Source organism: Elaeis guineensis, chromosome 1 (genome assembly GCF_000442705.2).
Source record: "Elaeis guineensis isolate ETL-2024a chromosome 1, EG11, whole genome shotgun sequence".
Classification (NCBI taxonomy): domain Eukaryota; kingdom Viridiplantae; phylum Streptophyta; class Magnoliopsida; order Arecales; family Arecaceae; genus Elaeis; species Elaeis guineensis.
The window spans coordinates 153,050,070-153,077,997 of NC_025993.2; the positions used below are offsets into that span (position 1 = coordinate 153,050,070).

A 27,928-nucleotide genomic window follows, 5' to 3' on the forward strand; every position below is an offset into this window, starting at 1 on the left:
ATTTGGATAGTTATTTTTAATTATATTTTAAATAAATTTTTTTTTATTTAAAATTTAAATAAATAATTATTTTTTAGTTTAAATTTAAGCGAATAGTTTTCCCTACAAAAATCTATAAAATTTGTTATACGGAGAGAGGGAGGGGATAAATAACAAAATTGCTACATACTTGGTTCCCACGCAACCAATGCAGGACTTTCTAAGGACTCCTACGCCTTCCCCATATTTATTGAATTTTTCCGTCATCGTTCACATAAAATTGATAAACAAACCCCATGTTCCTAAACATGCAACTTTCCTTGCCCACAGTACTAGCGTTACAAGTGAAACCCGTCGATCAACTCGATAAAAATGGGGAGTGCGCTCATACACCATAGACCTACTCGCCCCCGGAAACCCTCCCAGTCCCACCCCCACTCCCTCTCTTATTATATTTTTGAGAACTCCGCCGCCGCTTGTGCCCGTCTCAAGCTAAGTTTTATGCTCCATTGCCTCCGCCGGTGGTCTCCGTCCCGCGACCCTTCCTCGCTCCTCCGCCCCTCGCTACCCCTCCTCGCTTCCTCTCCATCGTCCTCTCACCACTGTCGGTGTCCGCCATGGGAGAGAGCCGCGCCGGCGAGGCGAAGGGCAAGGCGAAGCCCAAGGCCTCCAAAGACGAGGCCTACCTCGAGGCCATCATCGAGAAGCGCGTCCGGTTGTTCGAAGCCATCCAGGCCCAGCAACTCACTGAACGCCAGAAGGTCGGCGGGGAACCCATAAAGTAAGTCTTCTTTTCGTTGGACGCGTACCTCCATCTCTGGATTTAACGCGAGTTTTTTAATTTTTTTCACCCTTTTTTGTTGTTTATTTTCAATTCACAGACTTCAAGATCTTAGATTTTTTGAACTCGTATACCATTATTCCGAGAACTGGTATTTTTGAACAATCTAGATTAGGTCTGGGATGATGGATCATGAGTTGGATTGTTTGCTTTGATGTGGTTAATAAGATGAATGAGTTGGTTGCATTGGTTTTGATGTGGTTAAAAGTAAGTCTTCTTTTCGTGGGATGCCTACCTTGATCTCTGGCTTTAATGTGAGTTCTTTATATTTCTTTTGCCCTTTTGTTGTTTAATTTGATCCAGATATTTTAAGAGCTTAGATGTGTAGATTATGTCTATGATTCTTTGAGTTCGTGTGCTACCATTCCAAGAAATGGTATTCTTTAAAAATCTCGGTTAGGTCAGAAATGATGAATTATGAGTTAGGTTCGCTGCTTTGTTGTGGTTAATAATACGAATAAATTGGTTGGATTGGTTTTTATCTTGAACAGCTAAGAACTTGGACGGGAACAGCTAATTGATTTATCTTGTACAGTCATGATCCTTTTCTGTTACTTTGGCAGAGAATGATGTTAGGTTTTTATCTCAAAAATGATGATTAAAGATTGTCGTACTTGAGTGTCTTTTGTGTTCTTTCTTTCTTGGTGACAGAGTGTTAGTACAGTATCAATCCTTTTACAGTGGCTTTGGCCTTTTACGATTTCCATGTGCAATTGGAAGTTGAAGGTTAAGGGGTGTTGAAGATCTAACAAGATTTAAATCAGGGCTAATAATTTTTTTTGGGGGTGGTGAGGGGAGGGCAAAGTGCCTGGGAGTTTCCATAGTGAAGGGGGTCAAAATAGGCAATCTTTGGTTTAGCGCATAGAGGATACCCTGGTGTGACTAATTTTATTTATCGAGTAATTGGGTTTTGAGTGTACAGGATGTACCATGTGGTGCCAATGCAACTATGAAGTTTTTCTTTAGCATTGCTATGAGAATGGGAAATTTCTCTTGTTATTCTATTAACCATTAGTGGCTGCACTTCAAAGAAAACCAGAAGTGTTATATTGTCAGAATTGTTAGATTTCATCTCATGTTCTGCACCTCATTAATTGCTTGGGAGTTAAAGATGGTCTTAAGCAAAAAATGTGGCTAGACTCTTGACAGTATTAGATGTAGCTTTGCTCGTGGCAGTAGTTGCATTCAACTATCCAAGTGTGATTCTCAACAATATTTCTCAACAGTATGCAGCCTATGAAACCTTCATATCCATAGAAACCAAGTTATATTGGTTGAACAATTTTTTTGAGGAACTATGGCTGCATTTGATATAAAAATTGCTGGGAGAAATTGCTGGCTGCATTTGAAACTGAGCACCTCTTGATATTTCATCTTACAAACTTAATGGTGCTGATATCAGCCATTATGCTTTAATTATTAATATGATATTCATTTTCATATGGGCATTGTTTTTGTCTGAAATATGTATTTCAATTTTACATTTTTTGCATCTATATATTGCATTCTAGGATAACATTGCCCGATGGGACAGTCAAGGAGGGCAAAAAGTGGATGACGTCACCCATTGACATTGCTAAGGAAATTTCAAGTGGCTTGGCTGCAAGTGCTTTGATAGCTCAAGTAAGTATTTGATTCATTTACATCACTTTTTATATTTTACATGTTGTCATAGTGGCTTTTGATTCTTTGATGGACTTTTTTGATTGGAGAATGCCTGTATGGGAGATAGTGAAAAGCTGAAAAATCCTAACTAACAAATCATCTTCGGTTTGCTCAAAATCGATGGCTTCGTTATCTTACTATGCAGTTTGAGATCCTTAGTGACACCACATGTTAACATATAAATGGATGAATAATCATGAACTGACTTAGCACTTGAGATTTCACCCCTAAACGTTACTTTATTAATAATGTAAATGGCTTTTCATCACTTTCACCCACATGAACTGCTTTTTCATTGGTTAATCTGCTCATTATTCTTTTTGCCGCCGCTGCTTCTACCTGCGGCTAAACTAGGTGATGCATTATACAGGTTTGTTCTGCTTTTTCATCACTAAACTTGCTTAATAACCATTTATTTGGTTGTAATTTATAATTACCTCTTTAGCTATATATAGCAAAATTTCAATCTGTAGATCCCTGACATCAAATGGCAGTATCATTTTCTTGGTAATTATATTTTGCCCTTGATGTTATGCCTCATTTTTCCACATCTAACAGGTCTGAAAATCTTGTTTCTTTCATATTGTATTGCAAGGCATTAAATACCTGACCAAACCCCATAATTTTCCATCAGAACTCAGAAGGGTATGGCATCAGTATGGTACAAGTACAAACAGTACAAACTGAACCTAGCATATATCTAAAATTGAAAAATGAAAACTGTCATTACCCACCGGGACGGCTGATATGGTATCACCAGTATGCACTAGTATGGTTGGTATGTACCAGTACAAATTTTTCGGCATCCTGGCACCTGTACTGCTGCCAGTTTTATGCTGAAATGGTATGGTACCAGTCATATCGTCCTGTTTTGGCCATTTATGGAATCACAGGATATTGTTTTTCTAAGCTTGAAAGGTAGATTGATTGATTTCGTGAGAGTTAAAGAGCAAAGAATATGCAAAAGGGTTAAATCAGTCATTCCTGATCCACATGTTCCTTTTTCTTCCTTTTTTCTGTTTTGACATGGTTGACGTCAGATAGGCAGTCAACTGAAACATAGGAATTTTAAAATGTTCATGAAAGAATTCTTCTATCGTATTTCTCAGCTGTTGCTTTTCTATGCACATAAAAACAAAAGATTCTGCTAACCTGCTGCTTGAAAAGTTCTTCTGATATTTTCTTGTTTTCTTTTGGTCCTAAGGTAAACGGAACTCTCTGGGATATGACAAGGCCGCTAGAAGGAGATTGTGAGCTGAAGTTGTTTAAGTTTGACAGCAATGAAGGGCGTGATACCTTTTGGCATTCCAGTGCTCACATTCTTGGACAGGTGCTTTCATGTTGGAGATACAACTTCTTTTATACTTCTGCTGTAGTAATAAAACATGAAACTGCCAAGTCCAATGTTTTTTCATGTTCTTAGTCATAGTTCTTTTCTTTTGATATGTATTTATCTCCAGCAACCTTTTATTCAATCTGACCCTTCAGGTTGAGAAGCAATCTGTTTACTTTATGTGTTCTTTTACTAAATTTGACTATTGCTCTTATAATGGCAGTCTGTTGAGATGGAATTTGGTTGCAAGCTGTGCATTGGGCCATGTACTACTAGAGGAGAGGTAATGAGATGATAGATCTTGCAATGCTTCACATATTACCTCTAGTATCCTTTATCTCTCTGAAGTTTATAGCTAGATCTGATCCTATGCCTTTTGTCAAGTTGCTGCTTGCCCCCACATTTGTTTTGCACAAATAAGAGTTGGTAGACTCTGTGACAGTATATTGCAACATTAAGAAGATTGCCTGAATAAATTATCATTGCTTAGTTAAAGAAATTGGCAGAGAGGAATAATTAGTTATTAGTATATCCATGCATAATACATCATTATCTTTTGTATCCACATGCATGGTTCACATAAGTTTGATGTGCACAGGTGGAATAAGGATATCTAATTTGTGGTCGACTTGCTTATAGTATTTTCATCGACATAACTTTGTATGGGTTGCCAATTATGGATAGGTGAAATACAGCCTGCTAGTGGTGACTTTGATGCTGTGCCCTTGTGTCTCTAGAATCTTTACCTTGATTGCACTTGCCTTTTTTCAGCTAGTCTGCTACCCTGAATTCTGAGATCTTGCCACTTTAGCAATCACTTCTTAATGTTTTCAACCACTTCTATTTTAGTCAAGCTGGTTTTACACCACTAAATTCTGTAAAAGGTAACATGTCAACTTTTATTAACTTAAATGCTGTCCACTTAAAAGATACAGATTTTGTAAGCTGGAGTATAGTTGTTCATGTTTTCTTCTGGCATGAATTACATATTTTATAATTTTATTTTTAATTTTAAATTCATGCCTAAACTAGCAATTATACCATATAGCATCTCATTCAACATCCTTGTGTGTTTTCCTCCAAATTTTCATTACGGGTGCATCAGCCCTGCATGAATTATCAAAGAAAAAAAAGGAAAGGACACTGTTTTAGATGGAAACTACTTATTTTACTACAAAACCTATAGAGGATGCGAGAAAAACTTAACATTCAACTTATTTGGTGGATGGCAAATAAGAGATTTGTCTTCTTTGTCCCATGTTTATTGCAGAGTTGACGTTGAATATTTGTATATGTTACATGAGCAATCAAAGATTGGTCTCAAACTGGAAATAATAGAGTAGGCAGAGGGTAATTTACTTATATTAGGATTACACGGTAAAAAAATTCATGGAATTTGCATTAACTAAAAAATCCGTCCAGCCTTGTGTTTTGCTACATTCTTTGTAATGCTATGTCATTGCACTTGAACATTTGGAACCATGGAATTTCGTATCAGACTGAATAGGCCGGTACACCTTGTGCCAAGCCAGACCCGCAGGGAATCGAGACAGTTCGGTTGAGGAAAATGGTACACTAGAGGAGGGAGAGGAAGAGGGAGAGGAGGGGAGGGAGAGAGAATACAACGCTGTCGGAGGCGGCGATGGCCCGCTGTGGCCGTCGGAGGGCCGTGGATGTCTCCGTAGCTTGGTGTCGCCCGATAGAACTTTTAAACGAGAGAGAAAGAGAGAGGGGGAGCGACGATACCGGAAGGTCGTGCAGTTGGAGGAGAGGCTGTCAGAGGACGTCGGATTGCCGCTGTGGCCATTGGACGGCAGAAAATGCATGGGTGGAGCGGCGGCCATGGAACAAGGTGACCGTCCGTGTTCTTTCATCACATATTTTTAAAAATATCGATGAATAGTGAAGCCGACAAATCCATTGCGGCTTCATCGTGATCTGGATTTTTAAAAAAAAATCCGTGAAACAGGTGCGATCGCCCCTATTTACACCCGCGGCGCCGCAGGCGTCAAGTACGCAGTCCGATAGCTAACCGGAGGGCCTCCGGCAGCCACTCCGACGGCTTTTCCTTTCTCCTTTTCTTTTCCCCCCTCTCTATCTCTCTCTTTTTCCTCCTCTCGGTTCACTTTGCTCTGTGTCGATTCGCGCCGGTTCGACCCAGTATGGACCCATATCGACTCGTACCACCGGCCAGCTAGTACGGGTTCTGGTACCAAGTCCGCGAACCTTCTTTGGAACATTCCAATCATTCCTTGATCTTATATGAACAAAATTTGTCTTGTACATATCTAGATTCTGGCCATTGCTTAGTTGCATATGGATCAAAATGACTTTAACTCAAATTGATTGAAAAAGATCTGATATAGTAGATATGGTCGTGTTCTATGTTTTAGTGTCTAGGTTAGAAATTATGGATCTGGGCAAGAAATTACAGCTAAAATGTATTAAAAAAAAGAGAAGAGAGAGAGAATGAAATTGTATCCAACATGACCTTATCTTTTCTATTTGTATATTATGGCGCCAAAATCTTGATTACAATATTAAACGGGTCCAATATGGATGATGTTTGATTCCATCCTAAATGTTTATTGCTTTTATGATGGTTATACATTTTTTTTCCAAATTATAGTGACTTTATTATATGGTATTATTGGTCGATGCTTCAATTTGCTTTTAGTTATGAACACCATATCAATGTATCTGCATGAATATTCATTGCTTATAAACTTTCGATCTCAAGATGGTAAGGATTAATATTAAAATCTACCACACATTTTTGTTTAGCTGACTTTGGCATGTTTATGTGAACATATGATTCGATTTAATCCATTTGCAGGGTTTCTACTATGATGCATTCTATGATGACTTGACCTTGAACGAGGAGTATTTTGATCAGATTAAATCTCGTGCAAGCAAAGCTGTTGCAGTATGGTTTTGACCCCAATATTACTTCCAATTTCCATGTTGTGGCCAAAAACTTTTTATGCATTCTGATAGTGCTTGTTCTTGTGTATTGAGTGATCCCTATTTTCAATTCTTAATAATGGAAAGCTCTCTAGGAAGGGTCTGTGACAATTTTATTTGTCAGTTGTGATATTTCTAGAGTCATTTAAATGTGTTAGTTAATCATGTTCACATAAGTAATCAAGGTTACATTACACTAATGCATTAGATTATCCTTCATGATAGCCTATCACTACATATTTAACTCTGCCTGGAGATGAAAAAAGTGTGGATTTGATGCTAGAAAGTAGGAAAGAATGTATGCAAGCAATTAGTAGTGTCCTCTTGCAAATAACAAGGTCGAAGGTTTCAATTTCAAAGAAGATTGTTTGCCATCCCTAGTAAATATATAGGACACTTCTGGGCATGCTTGGTAGTTAGTAGTATCATTCTTTACGTAGTTCTGCCATTCGTGGTTGGTTAGACCGTGCATTTGTCTGGTATCTGTCTATCTGACTTGCAAATGCAAACAGTTCATTATGATACGTAGACACATACAGGTGACTACGAATTGCCGTTGTTCCTTGAATTATCTTTTTGTACTCTTTTATTCCTCAAATGTTTTCACTTGTGCTGCTGAGCATTACGAGTCAGCAATGTGCTTTTGTAAGTTACCTTTTTGACATATTGGAGAATTTGTTAAGCAACAAGCAAGCATCATTCTAGCATTTGTTAATAACGAGTGTTGTGGTCAAGACACATATTTGGAGTCATTTTTGCTTTAATTACTTGTAAGAAGTCAGATGGGTATTCTTTCCACACATTGAATTAATTTAGCGGCTGAAAATGGATGAGCAAAAGTTGCAGATATTGCAATATTCTTATCACAATATAAAACAAAGTATATGGACTTGGATTTAAGGACTCTAAGCAAGATATAATGTTTTCTACTTCTTATGCTTGCCCCCTACTCTTTAGAAGGGCCATTCAAAAGAAAGGTGAGCAAGGTTGGTTTGGCACCAAGCAGACGGCTCTCTATCATAGTAGCATGGGGGCTGTTCACCTTAACTAGCACAAATAAGGCCCAACATATACAATCCATCAATAATTTGCCATGGAGAATGGTCAAAACGTACACTGATGTCATAAGCATGCATATCCAATACAAAAAAAATGGCACACTATTTTGTGTACTCCTCTAAAGTAAGGCGTGTTTGGTCACTCAATCACTTTACATATTAGTATCAAGTATCAACCATGTGGGAGTGGAAGCTGATAAGTAGAAGAGGCACATTGGGAATTGGCAGAGCAGTTGCTCTTCGCATTTTGAGTTTTTGGTATTACTGCAAACCATCTAAAAGGGTGAGTACCAGTTTCCACAAAGTTTTCAGATTGTGATTCCAATGCAGTGCCCTCTTCTGTCCTTGTACTTCATTCATTTAAAATGTCCCCCTTATCGAGGAGCTATCACACTGATAAGTATGTTGTATGCCCAGCAAAACCTAAAGGTGGATCATGTGCCAAGAATCTCCCACAATAAAAACATGTTCATCAAACTGCTGGTCAATCTGTCATTGAGAAAGAAGAGTTTGTAATAGGAGGATAATTTTGTAAGTTTAAGGATTGGCTTGGTGCCAGGTTGCAGAGTGTATGCTGGTTGTTAATGTGCAAAGAGTTGATGATAAAGCAGATCTCGATTCATGTTCCAACCATGATTTGAGACCAGTGGTCCTTTGTTGTATGCCCTGTGAGATGGCCTTGATGTGTAGATTAATCACTTTGGGAGATTTTGCTAGGCATATGATCTCAGCCTTATCCTAAGTTCCTCTAAGCTTATCATTTATGCACAACAAGTTAATGAAGAGAAAAGGGTGAAGTGGTAGACTGAATCCTGTCTAGTAGATATATTCTAATATGGTATTTATAAATTGACCTTTGATACAAGCTGTCCACTCAATTTTGTTGGTCCGAAGGTTAAAGGTAAAGATCTCACCCCTTCTAAATTTAACAAACTTTTGCAAAAGAAAAATTTTTCGAGGAGTTCTGAAAATTTGATTAAAGAGCATCCTATGTGATGATGTACTTTAGGATGAAACATATGATGGATATTAAGTGGTTCAAACAATCAATCTCAAGTAAGAAGTGAGAAATAAAAATCATGGAGTAAGAAAAAATAATGTGCTAAGATGTAAAGGAAGATGCAGAATTTATCTACTATATCTAATGAGAACTCCTCCTGGTTGAAGTCAAACTTTCAAGGGTGAAGCCTCCCATTTTTTTGTACAATGGGGACTGCACAAAAGGTGCACCTTGGTACTTGCGCTCAGAGGGTGAGAACAGAGCGAATCCTCTCTGTCCTCTTTATTCTGTGCACAATTCCAGTCCTATAATTTTTATCATTAAAAAATTAGTTCACGTGCAAAGGATGTAAAGATCAAGTTTAAAGAAAATGCACAGAAAACAACGTTCTTTTCAAAAAAGAGAAGCTTTCATGAGTGAGCTTGCAATGAGAGAGGCATTTCCTTTGGATGGCCATCACATGGACATGCAATCCTACACTTTTTTTGTTGGACAGTTTCACATTACTTTATGATTGGTTTTGCGTTAGTCAAGCTTGATGTATATGGTTCAAGTTCTTGGGCTTTTCTCAGTCATACATGCAGGCCATGGAATGATAGCGTTGTTTATGGTTGCTTGGAAACCTATTGGAGATGAAAGTTTTTACAGGACAAGAAAAGTAATATTAGATGTGTATTAGTTTATGATCATCTCTAAGGTGAATGGAAGAGCCAAGGATAAAAAGGTAGTTAAACCCAAACAAGTCGTGACAGTTTGGTTATATTGGAAACTACATTTGTCTGATGTTGAAAAAGTATTGTTAGGATATCATTATTACAAGATTTTCTTGGGAAAAGCAATTTTTAGATAGGTTGCATTCTGAGACTCAATCAAGCAGTTTCCATTCCATATCCAATGCCTTTTGTGTCCTAGTTTGATTGCGGGCATAATATTGTAACATGGGGCAGACCATGTTTGGTGCTGTTCTCATTAAGGCTGGTTATTCGCAGAAAAATAGCAATAGAAAATTCTATGGTGCTTTCCACAAAGTCTAACTCTGGGCCTCTAGGCAGGGTAAGTGAACCAAACTTCTCACCTTGAACTCAGAACTCAGTCGGACTCTTGTGTCGAGAAACTATTGTAATGGAAATAAAATTTGACCATATTTTACCGATATAAAAATAATGAAAAATTTATAAAGTGGGACTTGGTTATCTTAAAGGCCATCTGGGACATAATATGGGATGTTTGCATGTAAGAATGGTTTTTACTCATGTCCATCATCAAAGCCACTGCATAGCCAAAGGTTGGAAATCACTATGCTTGGATATTTGGATTTCTTTACTGCTTTACACTGTAACCATGAGGCATTTACACTAGAACACTTGGACGAGACAATATGATGCTTGAACACACTAAGTGCCAATATAGTTAGTGAAATGTTGGTGATAAGTGTAGATGATCTAGTAGGAGCTAATGAAATTAGGTCCAAGTGCTCCTGGGTATCTTGGTTCACACTATCAAAATTTAAAAGAACCTTCTTAATGGTATCGGATGGTTGACCTACTAACATGTGCAATATTTTTTTTCTATATTTAATTCACTGGTAAAATTATATGTGTCATTGATAGTTCTCTACATAGATAAATAATACTTTATTACAAATTCTTCTTGCAGGAAAAGCAACCTTTTGAGCGAATTGAAGTGTCCAGAGAACAGGCTCTTGAAATGTTTTCAGAAAATAAGTTTAAGGCAAGTGACATTTGATATTTTTGCGATTTGATAGTTGTGGTGCATTCTAAGATCTTTCTTAACATCATAATTTACCTGTTGATGTTGGACTTTGGAGACAAAAAAAAATGGGCATGTAATGTTTGCTCGTTAATACCAAAGTTCCATATTTGAATTTTGAAGCAATATTCAATTGCGAAAATTCTTTGGTCAAATTATTCATACTCATATAGATGATTTTTTTTTGTTCTTTTGCAATTTGGCATAACTGTATGTGGTGAAACTGCCAACTTTATGCAGGTGGAAATTATAAATGAGTTGCCCGAGGACAAGACCATCACAGTTTATAGATGTGGTCCTTTAGTTGACCTTTGTCGTGGGCCACATATCCCAAACACTTCTTTTGTAAAAGCATTTGCTTGTTTAAAGGTGATTATTTGTGTCCTGAAATGAAGTTATTTAAATAACTACATTTTGCAGTTGGCTTGATTTTTGCAGTGCTAAAATTTGAATGTTCAGGCTTCATCATCCTATTGGAGGGGAAAATCGGATCGTGAAAGCTTGCAAAGAGTTTATGGGATTTCCTTTCCTGATTCTAAACGTCTCAAGGTATAAACTCCTCATATAGGTTGTCATGCTGGGATTATCATGTAGCTCTTTTTTTCTATCCTGCTTTCTCATCATATACTCATTTCTGTTCTTCTGTTGGAATACATATGATAATCTTGGTTTTATTTTGAGTCTGTAGTATCTTTAAGATTATCTGGCAAGCTCCTTGGTCATTGACAGGCTCCAAACATCTCCACATCTGCTCCCATGTCTAATATATCCATCCTCCTTTTGGTTTAGTCTTCATTCTAAGTAGGGATGGCAACGGGTAGGGTACCCGCAAAATTTGCCTTACCTGTATCGAAACCTGTTTAAAATCTTACCACCCAAACCCATCCCATACCCGATTATGAAACTAACCATAAATCCCACACCCGTTTCATTTAAAATTGGTATACCCGCCAGGTACCCAAACCCCCCTGATTCACCCTTATTTATATTATCATGAGAACAGAACTCCATAAATTGAAAGTTTTGTAGCCAAATAAGGATCCTTTCGACCAAAAATCCCCAACACTACAAAATATCATGCTTCTACTAAGATTAAACTCTCAAAACCACAAGGGACCAACTCACACCGCCACAACTTGCACAGAATCTCAGAAAAGACCCAACTGGAACCTAAGAAGCCCCTTCGATCTCCCTCAGGTGCTCTCCTTTCCCATACTCTCCGAAAAAGATAATGAAATGAAAAGAAAAAGAAGCAAAAAGGAAAAAAAATGATCAATCTATGTGGGAAAAGATCTTCCCTTTTAATTTTTTCCGTCTTTCCTTTGTTTTCATTGATTCTTCCTATGTTTCCCCCAATTTTTTCTCTTCCATCATCAGGAGTTTCGATCGAGTGGGGGGCTTGGAGTGGCAGCCGAATAGGGAAGCTTAGATGATGGCTAGGGTTTTGTGTTGGTATTTATATATAAGAGTTTAAAGGGAAGGGTATAAATATATTATCAATCGATTTATAAATAGATCCGAACTGTGCCTTATTGGTTAAGGTAATGGTTAGGCTATCCAAGGATTTAGAGTTCAAATCCTCTTGTTCTCCTATTGTACATATATTTTATAAAAATTTAAATCTGAATGGATTTTAATTTTAAATCCCAAACCCGTCCCAAACCTTATAACATATGCTAACTGGGCCCTATTAGGGTTCGGGACAGGTTGGATACCCAAAAAAATCCGCCTGATTGCTATCCCTAGTTCTAGAAGAGGCAAGACAAGAACACCAGCCAAAAGTCGGAATGCATGTATCAAATTGAATAGATGTTAATAATTAAATCAGATGGGAATCATCTCAGCCATCTGTTCTTCCTCTCTGATGCATGGCTATAGTCATGCTCGATTTAGAACCACATTTGATTGAAGATCTTCATGCATCTTTTGCTTTTGCTCTCACCCCCGTCCCCCTCTATCCCCTCACACCAAAAAAAAAAAAATCCTATCCCCCCTTCCCTTTTTCTGCTAATTGTATTTCCAGGCAGAAGATTGAACCTTGACCTGCTGCATCCTTAGTTTGTGCCTCAAGAGCCAATCACCTAGTATCATGCTTTCATTGCACAAACAATGCCAAAATGTTGCGTAGGATGCTTAAGCATTAGCTAGTATCATGCTTTCATTGCACAAACAATGCCAAAATGTTGCGTAGGATGCTTATGCATTAAAATTTAGTCAGACATTTAACTTGTTGGACATTTTTGGAAGTTTACCAAATTGAATTTAGAGTTTTCATGTACTGTTTTGACTGACTTTGAGAATCATTAATAAATATTCAGGGGTATGGATATGTTTTTAGTAAACAAAAAATGTTCAAAGAATATTGGTCATCTATTTAAACTTTATATATGTCTGTCTTTTGTTGTTGAACAAGTCAACTAGCCAAAGTAGAAAAACAGCATCTTCCCTTCATCCTTATGCTTAATCATGGTATCTTTCTGGAGTTGTTATGCTATTATGCTTTTTTAGCTTGTCACTGCCTTGTAATTTTGTTTCCTTAATACTTTTGTGGCTACTTTTTTTGAAGCATATGTTGCTTTGAAAATAAATCACTGTTTAATATTTACCTCTAGCTTGCAAAACAGTAATTTGAATCATAGTTTACATTTATATTTTCTGTTAATGGAGCACGAATGCTGGCAAGAATTCTGCAGCTTTGTCAACATGGCTTGGATGGATTTCTGGTTAATTCTTGTTCTTGTAAAGAGGGGAATTGTAACGTTTAAATTTCTATGCTTTCTTCCCCCCTTTTGACATCTCACTTGAAATATTTATGATGATTTATTGTGTTGATCTTTTTAAACTTTTCCTTCTATAGGAATATCTCACCCAGATAGAGGAAGCGAAGAAACGTGACCACAGATTACTGGGACAGAATCAAGAGCTTTTCTTTTTTCATCCCCTTAGGTAGCACAAACTTGAATTTTTCATCAATGGTACCTTGCTGTTGCTGGAATGTAACATGCTTTTTTCTGGAAAAAAAAAATTCAGTCCTGGGAGTTGCTTCTTCCTACCACATGGGACTAGAATTTATAACAAGTTAATGGAGTTCCTGCGAGTACAGTATAGGGACAGAGGCTACCAAGAGGTTAATTTTCTATTTCTGCTAACTGATCCATAAGTTTGTGAGATGAATGTTGAATTCTTAATGTCTCTCTTGTTTTACTTGGTTGTCAGGTGTTGACACCAAATATGTACAACATGCAACTATGGGAAACCTCAGGCCATGCTGCGAACTACAAAGATAACATGTTTGTTTTTGAGGTAATATTTTCTTCAAGAGCATTTGATCATGTTACGAAGACCTTGTGCACTGCTTTGTTAGGGTATGGACTTCATAATAGTCCATATTCTCACTGTACATGCTGGATATCATGAAGTTTATAATTACACATGCACACACACATACATATTTACATAGACCTATATACATATAGGTACATGTTTGTGTGTGACTGTGTGCATATATTTGTTTTTATATATGTGGGTGCATCTACATATATACATACCTCCATATCTATGTGTATGTGTGCAACAGTGTGCTACATGGTTCACATTTCATCTAATTTGTTAGATACAATTTTGTCAAATGCAGATAGAGAAACAAGAATTTGGACTTAAGCCAATGAATTGCCCTGGCCACTGTTTAATGTTTGAGCACAGGGTCCGGTCATATAGAGGTCAGCTGCTTTCTAGTTGATTATATGAATCAATATTTTCAATAGTCCAGCAGTATTGGTCATCTCATGTACTTTTCATGTTCCACAACTCATGTAGAAAAATACCTTGAGTGATGGTTGAAGTACTGTTGTCAAATTGTTGTTGAAATGTGAACTACTTTTGGCTTGATGATCAGTGTTTGCTAGACTAGATCCTAACTGCATTGTTTCTATACGCACAACAGCATATTGATATGTTTGCAATTTTTTTCTTTTCATTGCATTAGGTCAAATGGCTTGTACAATTTTGCTGGTGTATGACCTCATTTGCCTAACAAATCAAAAATTTCTCATTCTGATGATAAGGGAATAACCAATCAACAATTTCACATGCTCAAGCTATTGGCAATATGTAATTTTCTGTCTGAGTGATTTTTAATAAGTGATGTTTTTTAATTAATTTTTCCTTTTGTTATTCAAATTTCTGTATCTAAAAATGTTATTAAGAACATATTTTTCTTGTGTAAAAACTATATTTAACTTTAATGCAAAAGGGTTAAATTTTTAAGATCTAAAATTTTTCTTCTGTGTTTTGATGTGAAACAAGGGTATTTGGAAAGTGTTTTTTTTTTTTTTTTTTGAATCTTCGAACTCATTTCTTTAAAACCATAACATGATTAGTGCTTGCATAGAAAATACTTGCTTTTTGTGTGAAACAGCAGATAGTTAAAATTAATTTTGTCACTGTGGTTGTATTATTTACTTTAAATATACAAGAATGATGATTAACTTTCCTACTAATTGAGTAATATTTATGTTGTTTACTGTAATTATATTTTTCTGTGCTATTTGGACTGTGGTAGCTTTTTGATTTGTGGTTTATTTTCTGTCTCCTGTCCTAGTATCAAATAAATCTATACATTTGTAGATCAACATGTGACAGAGCTTTATAATGTCAATCCATCTTTGTTACCTTTCTATTACAAGTTTATAGTGATCCAAAGACAAACTACTCTTTCACACAACCATGTATATATTCTATACGCACATGCACTCACTACAAATTGGCTAGGGTTAGGTGCATGAAAAGTGAAACTACTACTACTACCACCTTCCGTTGTGACAAATGGTTTGTGGCAAAGGTACAATTAGATAAAGGTGGAAGTTTGCATTCGGCAACAACTGAAAAAGAACATGATCAGAGAAATTTATTGGAATGAATTAGTTAGGGAGTTGGCATGAGTGCTATAGTCCCATTTGAATACAGCAAGTAGAGATGGATCTAGGAAGGACGAGAAAGGGCAAGTCCTTAGGGGCAAATTGAATACCAATCAAATTATGGAATATTAAGAAAAATTTGGTCAAGCTGATAAACTAGCTTATTCATTAAGATCATGAAATTTAGGAAAGTAATATTGATTGAAGAAGTATGCTCCTAAGCAAAGTTTTAAATCCCGTGGAATAGAGGTGTCCCGGTTTCTCCATGGAACAGGACACCCCAATGTCCCGTCCTGATGGCGGTCCCATCATCTGACCCAGTAAATATCCTCCGTCTCTCTCCTCTTCTTCTTTTCTTTTTTCCTTCTTTTCTTTCTTTTTTTTATCCCTTTCTTTTTTTCCTTTCCTTTTTCTTTCTTTTCCTAACCCTTCCTTTCTTTTTTCCTTTTTCTTCTTCTTTCTTCCTCTTCTTCCTTTTTTCCTTCCTTTTCTTTTTCTCCTTCCCTTTTTTCTGTCATTTTTCTTCTTCTTCTTTCCTTTCATTTTTTTCTTTTCTTCATCTTTCCTTCCTTTCTCTCTATCCTCTTTCTTCTCTCCCCACGTGAATGGGTTTCGAAGTCCCGAGTCCCGATCCTGTTTTCTTATAGGAACGGGACTGGATGGCTGTGATGCCCCGCGCCTCGTCGGGACGCAAAACCTTACTCCTAAGTGTTTATAAAAGTAAAGATGATGCATGAAATTGCACCAAGTATCTTTGGTTCCAACATATGAGCCACGATACAATGTTGTAGGCAAGGTTTACATTTTTGTGAAATATGCCACATATCATTCACATACAAGTACGGAAAGCGATGCAGCACACCCATTTGCCATGTGATACAAGGTTGAGACAGTATGGGATGGTTGAGATTTCAAACCTTGCTTCTAGGATATGATGATGGAAAACAAAGATTCTGAAAAAATGATATAATTTCTTCTAGCCATTCTTTTTTTTCCCTAAGAAAGTTAGCCATGGTGGTATATTTTCTTCCTTAGGCAGGGTTGGAAGTTTTTTTAAAGAAGAGAGAATCAATTGCATTCTTTATTGACTTGAAAATCCAAATGTTCAGGTCTTTATGAGAAATAAATTGGAGGCATGAAGACCATGATGACAGGTATATTCTGAGTGTGTAAAGGGCACACATGAGAAGACATGAGAGGCATAAAAAGTATATGCAATAAGATTAATGAATCTACATCCATAATGAAAGCACACCAAGGGTTAAAAAATAAGCTCATATTTCTGTATGGTTGTCATAGATGAATTTACAGGTGATGTTATAGAGAAGGCTTTGTGTTGTCTGTTATTTGCTTTTGGTGTAATCTTGACTGATGGGACTAGGTCTAAATGGTAAGTGCTGATCAAGCAGTTGGAGAACAAAAATTAATTGAACTAAGAAAGGTAAATAAGCGGAGGGGACCATACAAAAAGACAGCTGCGAGAGATCATAGTATAGGAATTTTTCTTTTTTTAAAAATGTGCCTATTATATGTAAATAGTAAAGAGAAAAAAATAAGAGGTATAATATTGAGTTACAGACGAATGAAACATTGGTACTTTGGGCTATTATGGTTCATAGTTGATACAATCCTTTGACACTTGAGGGAAGTTTTGTCAGATGAGTTAAATACAAAAGTTTTGTAGGGTTCATGATGTTGGGCAATAGAAGGAGACGTGAGAAGACAGATGAGATGATAGAGATGAGATCATGAGAATGCTAAGGCAGATGCTTGGTAAAATTGAGAAGGATAAAACCTATTTAGGATATACGAATGATATGAGGAGGCTTTCATAAGCAGTGCAGCTTGGATTTGTGTAAAAACTCAGGATCATATATAGAGAAGATGACTTTGAATACCAAAGAAGAGAATTGCATGAAGACCGCAGTAACAATGGTTTGTAGCCATTATTGAGAATAATTTTGCAAAGAATGATATACAAAGTTGACTTTAGAATTTAGGGTGAGGCTTATGTTTATGATTATGGTTGTAATCGATATGCATCTAAATATAGCTTCAGGAAATATCAGAGGTTTTATCTTCAACTGAACAGCTATTAATAGTTATCCAAGAGATCCTTAAAGATCAAATCTTTATTAATCATTGGATTTTGTAAGAAGTTTTTTATTCTTAATCTAAAAATTCATTTGTATTTAGTGTTTTCCAGGTTTCTAGAAAATCCTTTCCACTGTGTGAACATTTGATTATTTGGATTTGGTTTGCAGAATTACCTCTTCGGCTGGCAGATTTCGGAGTGCTGCACAGGAATGAACTTAGCGGAGCACTCACTGGTTTAACACGTGTTAGAAGATTTCAGCAGGTATCATTTCTGCATTCACCTCTGTGATTTTTTTCATTTATTTTTTCTTAGAATTTTAAATTTTTTTCTTGCTCCCAAGCCTTTGGCATATTCCAACATGCTTGTTTTCTTGCAGGATGATGCTCACATATTTTGCAGGGAAAGCCAGGTTAGTTGAAATTGATTTGTATGAAGAATATCCTTATGCCTTTATACTTTACATGCATTACAAGATCAACTAATTCGTTTCTAGGAAATTAAAGATCTAATAGCCCTACCACTGGTTTATAATCATTATCAGATAATCTTGTGCCTGGGGATTGTGTAATTGTGTTGAGTAAGAAATATAAGGAAAAGAAGCAATGTGGTTAAGTTGGGATAATTCTTATGAAGCTATTTGTATTCTATTATGCAATGCTTTAGCTCCTTTATAATCTCTGCAAATATATTTGGATTGATCTGCAGTTAACTATTTGATAGTTCTGATCCCATATATCATGATTACTTACACAGCATTAATGACGGAGAACAGAGAATCCTTGCAAATGCTTTCTTTTTCTTTTTTTAAAAAAAATGGAAAACTTGGAATACTGTAGTTAAGATGAGTATGCATTTGTATTTTTAGGTTTTTCCCTGTGCCTAACTACTCATGATCTCTGATTTTATTGTTAAAATGGGAATAATGTCTACATATTGTATGTTCACCTTAATGTGCAGTTTTTGACCTGGAGTTCTGTCCTTAGTATGATCTTTTGTATATTTGCATTTGCTATATAACTACATATGAGACACGCAAAGATTTATAATCAGGATAATGTATCTTAGTGTGTTCAAAAAACAGAGAGTAAAAGAACCATAGTATATTAGGTTTAGTCGTTTCACCATAGTTATTATTTCTTGCTCGTTCATGTGGCAACCAGGTTTTAAAGTCTTAATATTATATAAAAGATTAATTACGATGTTCCTTGAATTGATTAAATTTTATTAGTTACTGATTTGCCTTTTTTGGCTGATGATTCTTTGTTACATTGTCTCATAATGTCAACAAATTCTCTTCAGTTTTGTTTTCATAAGCACCAAATTTTTAGTTATTTTGCACATGTTATTTGAATAAAACTAATGTCATTCCCCAATCTGCATGAAAAAGGTGGCTGGTATGTCTATTTGGTGACTTATTGTAAAATAATGTTGTGGATGTTGATGGAACTACACTCTCACATCATGATGATGAAGCTCCTGGGTTATGGTTGTGGTACATCTTGCTGCCTTAATTGTATTAAAAAATGGTATCTTTGCCTACTTTTCATTTTATGCTTCGTACTAATGAGCAACAGGTTGCCTATATGAAATACAGTTCTATTCATGGTTGAGTGGGAATTCAATCATGACTGATGAAATATAATTAATGGCATCATTACAGTTCTCACATTCATAAGAAGTTATGTCTGACTAGCATTTTTGCCTCTATTGCCACATCAGTTACTTCATTTGTTGTTATAAGCTGTCTTATTTTTTAGTCTATTTGGCTGATTTATATTTTTTATGAAAATATTCTCGAGCCTTATTAGTAATTTTATTCTCATATGGGGTTGATCTTGTTTCCGATGACTACAGATCAAAGACGAGGTCAAAAGCGTTTTGGAATTTCTTAATTACACATATCACATATTCGGATTTACATTTGAGTTGGAGTTATCTACGGTAAATTACTTTTTCTTTTTCTCTGCATATATCATCCTGTTTTTGCTGGAAAACATGTCACCTTTTAACTAAGAAAATATGCACCTGATTTTAAATCATTTTCATTGGTTCAGGGTGCATATTTACCTCATGCTTCTTGGCCTTATATCTATGCGATTTGATATTACAGACTTGCTAACCCTGTTATTTTCATATATATCTGTCCAATGCATTGTCTTTTAGGTAATGAAACCCTCACTAGAGTTAGCATTCACTATACTTGATAATCAGCCTTTGAGGATGTTAATAACTGTTTTACCTTAAAGAAGGAAATTAATAGTTGTTGCATGCAGCGCCCAGGATCTGGTTGCAAGGAAACGGGCCTTAGACACTGGTTTTCCCTAGAAAATCCTTTTCCGACTATATGTTTTGCAGGAAATACTTAAATGATGAAAAAGTGTTTCAATGTTTGCTGGAAAGTTTGACTTCTCATTCTCTAGAAAGAAATGCCAGAGAAAGAAACTTTGAACTTAGTGGATTAGCAAATTTGTCTTCCTCAACTCATCAAATTTTCTAGCAAACCAAACATACTAAAAATTAGATTTTCCTTTTTCCACAGAAAGAAACATATCAGTAATATCACTAAGTTGAAGTTAACATATTGTTTTTTTGTCTTCCTTGACTCATCATATTTTCCAAACAAATAGAAACTTAGATTTTTCCCTTTCCATGAAAGAAGCATGTCGGTGATATCACTAAGTAAAAATTATTTTATTTTTTCCCCAGACTTTTGTTTATGTTGCTTGTTGCAGCCCTTAGCTTTATTAACAGGGGCATTGTTTCTTTTTTTTTTTTTTCTTTTTTTTTCTTTTTTTTTTGGTTATTGCTGTGGGGTGGGGTGGGGTGGGTGGGTGGGTGTAAAAGCATGGGCATTGGGGTTGAACAGTTTATGGCATCTTATGGCCCTTTTTATATGTCAGATTAATCGTTAGTATATTATTTCATTCTTTCAATGTGTTGTACCATTAACTGAATGAATAAATAACTCTGATTTTTATTTATGTTATATAGAGGCCCGAGAAATACCTGGGGGACATAGAAACATGGGATCAAGCTGAGGCTGCTCTCACTGATGCTCTCAATGAATTCGGGAGGCCATGGCAGGTATTTATATTAAACTGTTACGAGTTTCTCTTTTTTAAATTATGAAATCTAATGTGTTTCCCTTAAGAAGATAATTCCAAAATCCAAAAGCTTCTTTTTCTTTATTCTTTTCTATATTGTAGTTGTAAGAGGTGATTTTTTGGTACCTCATACCCAATTTGGAATATGTTGCATTTCACTAAAAGTTGAAAACTGAATGGACTTGCTTTTTTAAATATTCAATGTTTTTGTGTTAATGATGAAGAACTATAATTGTGTTAAACATTTTTGTATTCTATGTTCTGGCATGTATTTATTCAGTTAGCCTTCCTGCAAACTTTACCAGAAACCTGCTCGAAATAATTGCAATAGATATGCTCATAGTAAAGGCGTCAAAACATGTTATATAGCACTCCACAAACCCTGCATGGAAAATGAAACTGTTATTTTTCATCTTCTTCAATGTGATTCTATCCATATTCTTTTTAATTTTAGTTTCATTGGCAGCATACTTTTCCTGTCATCTAAAGAAGCTCTCCTTGTTCTCCTGTCAGTTGCAAGAAAGAGTTCTTCTATTTCCAGCATAATGTTCACTCAAATCTTCAGCTGTCTTTATTTCTTTGTATGAAAGTCATTTATTCTGACAAGGGTGTCCTTTTGTCAAATAACATAGCAAGGAACTACCTGATTTTTTTGACGTACATGTCTTGTCAAATCTGTCCAACCGCATGTTGGACCTCACCTCTTACAGAAACAAAATTCCATAGTTTAACACCAAATGTGTATCTGGAGGGGATGAATATCAAATAAGTTGTGGTGAGTACCTATCTCCTTTTAAATCACTGGGCGTTGTGGATTGTCAATGCTTTCCTTAGATCTACCCAGTTCTATTTTTCACACTGCACCGTACGGTTTTGATATTCCATCCGAATGATTGTGCATGTTTGCTAGATATGCACTTTTTTTCTGTTTAGAGTATTAAATTTTTAAGTTGCTAATTTACAGCAGTTTGGAATACTGGCCTATCTTACTGCCATATGGTTCTTCTTATTGCTGCTAAATTTTCGGTCCATCATTTGAGGGATGCTTGCTTTTCAGTATCTAGTTAGTTTGAACTTGCTGCTAGGCACTCTATATGCCTTACCACTCTAGTCACTAAAAATCCTCTATTTGCAAGTACTCTTTGACTTTGCTTTCAGCCTTGGAACTGATAAATATTTTGTGCTCAGGTTGGATCCAGGTCAACTGTTCGGATTTACTTTCTATATTTTTGATGTCTTCATTAATCTGAGAATTTTTGTTTTTGTTCTCCTGATCCAGTCCTTTTTGTAGCACTGTTGATTTATTATATTTTTTACTAGAATGCATAGGCATAGTAACAGATAATGGGAGTTCAAACTACCACAAGTATAAAGGATCATGTAATAATAATGTAAAATATGACCTGAAGTGGCCATCCGTATTTTACTACTTTGTTCATCTTGCTAGTCCTGCAGCTTGTCTACTCTCGTTTTTCATTTGTCTTTTTGGGCTTATGACTAAGTAAAAAAAATAAAATAAAACTCTTGATTCTTCAGTTGTTGAAATAGGAGAAGATCTGAACAATAGAGTCATATGTGGTCATCCTTTATATTGAATATGCATCATCCCATAACAGGTTCCATTTTTATTGCACACACCCTATTGTAACTACAGTTATTATCAGATGTTAGGCACCATGTGGCACTATTTCCGTACCTACTTAGTTATATCGTTTGCATGCAGATCAATGAAGGAGATGGTGCATTTTATGGACCAAAAATTGATATTGGTGTTTTTGATGCCCTAAAGAGAAAATTTCAATGTGGCACTCTACAGGTACTGAGTCATAGGGCACATATTGTGGTTTATGACAAAATTTTGTTTTGCTGGCCTTACTTATGGATGTCTTATTGCAGTTGGATTTCCAGCTTCCTCTTCGTTTCAAGTTATCATATTCAGCAGAAGATGAAAAGAAAATGGAAAGGCCTGTGATGATACATAGGGCCATCCTAGGTTCTGTCGAACGGATGTTTGCTATTCTTTTGGAACATTATAAAGGAAAATGGCCCTTCTGGCTTAGCCCTCGCCAAGCAATCGTTTGTAATGTAAGCGAAAAATCTGAAGATTATGCGAAACAGGTAAAAACAATAGCATAGATGCTCATTCCTGTAAATACCTCTATTTTATGCCAGCAGGTTGTACTAGAAACTTATATTTGGTATTTTGAAGATTGGTAGGATGTAACCTTGCTGAATATCATATTACTGCTATTATCATCATAATTGACGTCACTATTACTGTTTGAGAATTTCTTTGAACATACGTGGTTGAGGACTGCCTTGGCATATGTGGCTTTTCCTAGCTTCTAGTTTGTTTTTCATTTTGGTCTTAGATTCTTATGTGTAGCACGAACATCAAACCAGCATTTTTGCATTGGAGATTGGAAGTTGTACCAATGTCTTTTCACCATATTTGGCTGTTTCAAATTGATTTTAATAGTTTAAACTGTATTATAGCTTTACATCACATTAAACAAGAAATTCTGTCCTATATGACAAACTGCTGATTCTGATGACTTGTATTAATTGAAAGCTTCCCACTTTTAGCCTTTTCCTGGCCAACTTGTTAGGAGAAATTTTGATTTTGTTGAATAATTCACTTCACTTTAAGCTTGATTTATCTGCAATATATTGCAAGGGAAACATTAAAAGATATCTGCTAAAGCCTTGTAGCAACTGCTACATCTCACATTTTGTAAAAATGTGAATGCTGGATAGAACTCTTTCTTCTGATTTGTCTTTATTCCTTAAATTTTCTTTTGTTAAGTATAACTCATACTTGCAGCCCATGTCAAGTGTTCATTATATGATTCAAAGATTACCAAATCCTTGACATGAAAATAAAGTTCCATGTTGCTTAATTGTCCACAATATTATTTACTTGGGAAGATAAATTCCAGTAAATTGCTACTATCATTTAGGAAGAGTTATTTCTGTTGTAGGCATCTGATAAAAATAGCATTTATTAAAAATTTCATGTCCAAATGCTGATGAGGCCGGTCTAGCTTTTGAGCATTTTTTTCATCCCATGTTATATAATGTCATACTGTTGCAACTTTTGTTTTATTCTATATATGTGTGATCCTCTAAACTGGATACTCAAGTTTTTCTGTCCGCCCTCTTATAATGCTTGATTTTGTAAATATAGGAGAGGCTATAACCTTGACTTCTCGAGTATTTGTTTTGTGGATAAAATGCTTCCCGCTCACTCCCTGCCTCTGCTCTCTCTCTTTCTTCTTCCTATTTTTTTGTGTTTTCTTCTTTTGACATGCACCATCTGCCTTATGAGTTATCTTCCACGATGGAAAAGAAAATTCCTCACTTTTTTCACCATCTTGGTAACCTATATATATATATATATATATATATATATATATTCATTTCATTTATCATTAACATTATATGGACCTATTTATTATTTATCAAAATTTTTTGCTTTTATTAGGTACGTGACCAGATTCATCAAGCTGGATATTATGTTGATGCTGACATAACAGATAGAAAGATTCAGAAAAAGGTTTGCTATTTATTTGCCCATTTGTAATTTCTTTGTTGTTTTATACCTGTTGATTTTAGATGCTTGAATGCAAGGAAGGATATTAAGGCTTGTTGATGACGATCACTATAAATGTGAAATTAAGCTTCTCTTTCATTTAACTAGTATTAATGTGAGGTGTTTGACCGTGTATGCTACAGCCCTGATCTCTAAGCATTGTTGTCTAGGTTAGTCTGAGTTGGGAATCGTTAGATTGACCAATTCTGGGGGCTGTTTGAGATAAGAATGGACCAGGATAACATATGCATACATATGATTAGCAAGCTATGGTTGATCATAAGGTGTTTATGCGTTTGCACTTGTTGAACTAGATTAGTATTCGGGATTTCTTCAATTGTCACATTTTTAAAGGGAATTTTGCAAATTTATTATTTTGCAGATTTGGACCTTTTTCTTTGCAAGAACGGCCCAATTTTAAAATTTTTAGATGCTTTTGTTTGTGGTCCAAACAGATACATCATATGTTTCGGTGGAATTGAATGCACATTTTCTTTTTTACAGTGGATGAGCTTATTTGTTTTACTGAATGCACATATTTACTGAGTGCTGGATGTGATGTATCTGTGAGGCAGGAGCAGAAGCATCTGAATATATCATAACCTGGCCCACCCCGCCACATCCCCCCTCCCCCTCCCCCCCCCAACAAAAACAAGGCACTGATCTGTAAAAGTGATAACAAAGTGGGTTTTTTCTGCAAATCTCTTTTAAAATTGCTGATAGAGATCTTTCTGAAAAGGCTGATAAGTAGAACAGGCTAGAATCATATCAATAAAAACATTAAGGTTCCTTGCCTGTGATCTTCTGTGAGACATTTTTCATCATGTCAGAAAAATTAGTATATAATGTTTTCTTTTAAGAGACATTTGTCTCTTTACCTCCACCGAACTTTTATGGGTGGGGATAGAAGAAAGTTGCCACCTCCGTCCTCCAGAAGGAAACAGTGTGTCATTTGTATGTATGGTTGCTTAACCTAAGCAACAGTCCAGCCCCATGATTGTCCTCAAGGGTGTAAACTTCAAGGTAATTGCTTTTACGGTCTCGTAGATTGACATATGTTCGTCTCTAGTTGCATTTGTCAAAGGAGAAATTTATGGTGGAAAGTCATTCAATGATGTTATCATATTTGTGATTCTCAATGCTAGTCCTTTCAGATATTTAGCATTTAAGGCCTCTGATACTCTGGTAGTGAGAATTAGGAAAACGAAGTGCCGGTAATATTTCATCTTAATGTAGATAAGGTAGTAACTGATTCTGCTTTCATGTCTTTTTAGATAAAGGCTAAAGTATAGGATTTCATAACTTGCTTTTTCTGATCTTTTTCGTGCCTTCATATTAGTGGAAATCTTTCATCCTTATGAAAGTTCCAAGTCTATAAAACTTTGAAGTTTTTAAGAATCACATGCTAGTTATGGTAAGTTGATGCGAGAAATATATTAGTCCTTCACTTGGTCATCTACCTGACCTCATTATCTCTATGCGGGCTAACATGGTGTCTGCAAATAGCATGAAAATTTCCACATGGTTAAACATGCTTCCTCATTTAACATTGCATGTTTTCAGTTACACAGACCATCTATGCTCATTTATCATACTCCAGTTCATGTTCACGTAAATTTATGACAGGAATGTTGTGCGCAAGCACATAGACCATTAGCCTTTTGGTTTAAGAGTTTGGTTCCCCAGTCCTTGATTATATTTCCTGGCCACCATATCATGGCCGCACATAGTTGTAGTAATTGTACCGCTCCATGTATCTGTGCTTGAGGGGATGTCAGCATGCCGTTGATGCATAAATGATGAGCCTAAATGATTAAAGTAACAACAAAAGTTTGATATGGTGGTTTGAATGGTGCACTTTGGCTTACAGTGAGATTGTACATCACCTGCTCCTATGCGATCTATGTTGCTTGATGAAAATGGATCTCAAGAATATAGTTCTAGTATTACCAATAATTTGCCAGAATAAGTTCTTATATTAGACACTCCATGCATAGCATCTGCTTAGAGTTACTCTCTTGTGTTTATTTGGGGAGACAAATCTGATTAATAATTCTCATTTTGCCACATTTATTATTTAAGATACCGTATGGTGCCACACTATGGCTTATCATATGAGAAATTATTTTAATGTTCTTGAAACTCGTGAATAAGGAAAAACTCATCTTGAAATAATTATGTCACTCAAGCTGATGTTATTTTGTCTCAAACATCAACTGAGCATTATCATATATTTAAATCTCCACAGGTACGAGAGGCTCAATTGGCGCAGTACAACTATATATTAGTTGTTGGTGAGGAGGAAGCAAAGACTGGGCAGGTTTTATCTTACAACTTTTGATTTGGATTTACGTTACTGTAGTACATTCATGCCTGTACCAAATACCCAGACTGCACCCACCGCATTACCTGGCAACCTAGTCTAAAATAGCGGCCATTATCACATTATAACAACCATTTTAATGGTTTGAGGCCCTCTCCTTTATGTTATTATGTAAAATAATAGGAAAAATAATGGCAGTTGTAATACTTTCTTTAGCATTATGACGGTCGGTTATAATGCTAATAATGGTCATCACCTGTGCTGCTGCTTTAAATAAAATATGGTTTTTACCAAAAATATTGTTTCTTTTCTATATCAAATTTTTTGCATCAGTTTTCCCTCCAAAAGGGCTTTGCATGGACTGAAAAAAAAATTATATATATATATATATTTGATCAAGTGAATGGTGATTGGAGAAATGACAAGACCATTTCAGTTATTGCCCACTATTTTCCATTATAACGCTGCTATAACAACAATTGTTACAATTATTTTGATCCTAAAAAATTGAAATAGTACTTTTTGATGCAAAAATAATGCTCATTGTAACCGTTATGCTGTCAATGTTGTGTGGCTGGCTGTGATAGTGGGATAATGCCATTATTGAAAGCTTGCTTGGTAACTGTTCACATATCATAAAAAAGCTTAGTAGTTGAATTTCAACAGAATACCTATACTGCGCTTAGTTATTGTGATGCCATTTGGTATATCATTTGGTCTTGTAGCGTGTGGGTTGACTGTTCCAAGAAGTTTGTATGTTGTCTGCTGCTTTCACAGGGATGTAACATTGGATGAGAACGTAGTACTTCTATGCATCAACGAATATGTACTGCATTCTAAGTTGTTACTCAAAATAAAGAGTGTGCTTCTAATTCCATTCTAATGTGCAGGTAAGCATGCGTGTCAGAGATGGTTCAGATCATTCTACGATGAGCATGGAAGCTCTCCTCACACATTTCAAGGAAGAAGCAGCAGCTTATCATTAAAATATTGAAGCCTATTTTGTAGGCATATATTTATATATTTGAATTAAATCTCTCACTCTCTGTTTTTTTCATGATGTTTTGTATGCTCATAGTGAATGTTTAGAATCTCACTTAGAGCAAGTGATTAAATCACCCATTCTACATTTTTTTCTTTTTTTTTTTTTGGTAAACTATTCTAGATAATTTAGTTGATTCGATCACAACATCAATAGATTGGTCGGGTGCTCATTTCTGAAGGCTGTAATTGATGGATTGAGCATGAACGTGTGAATCAATGAATTGTTTCATATTTGCCATTA

General features: G+C 35.8%; 1 protein-coding gene across 1 annotated transcript; it reads left to right on the plus strand.

The window, feature by feature from the left end:
* The first annotated feature begins 336 nt into the window (after positions 1 to 336).
* Positions 337 to 27,928, plus strand: LOC105039073 (threonine--tRNA ligase, mitochondrial 1). The gene is given in 22 exon segments (XM_010915062.4): positions 337 to 499; positions 502 to 760; positions 2,332 to 2,443; positions 3,690 to 3,815; positions 4,042 to 4,101; positions 6,655 to 6,744; positions 10,497 to 10,571; positions 10,851 to 10,979; positions 11,070 to 11,159; positions 13,468 to 13,556; positions 13,641 to 13,737; positions 13,827 to 13,913; positions 14,245 to 14,329; positions 17,791 to 17,885; positions 18,001 to 18,033; positions 19,479 to 19,565; positions 20,616 to 20,708; positions 22,452 to 22,544; positions 22,625 to 22,846; positions 24,213 to 24,284; positions 26,569 to 26,640; positions 27,534 to 27,928. Coding segments are annotated over 22 exon segments (2,310 nt in total). The 5' UTR covers positions 337 to 351; the 3' UTR covers positions 27,630 to 27,928.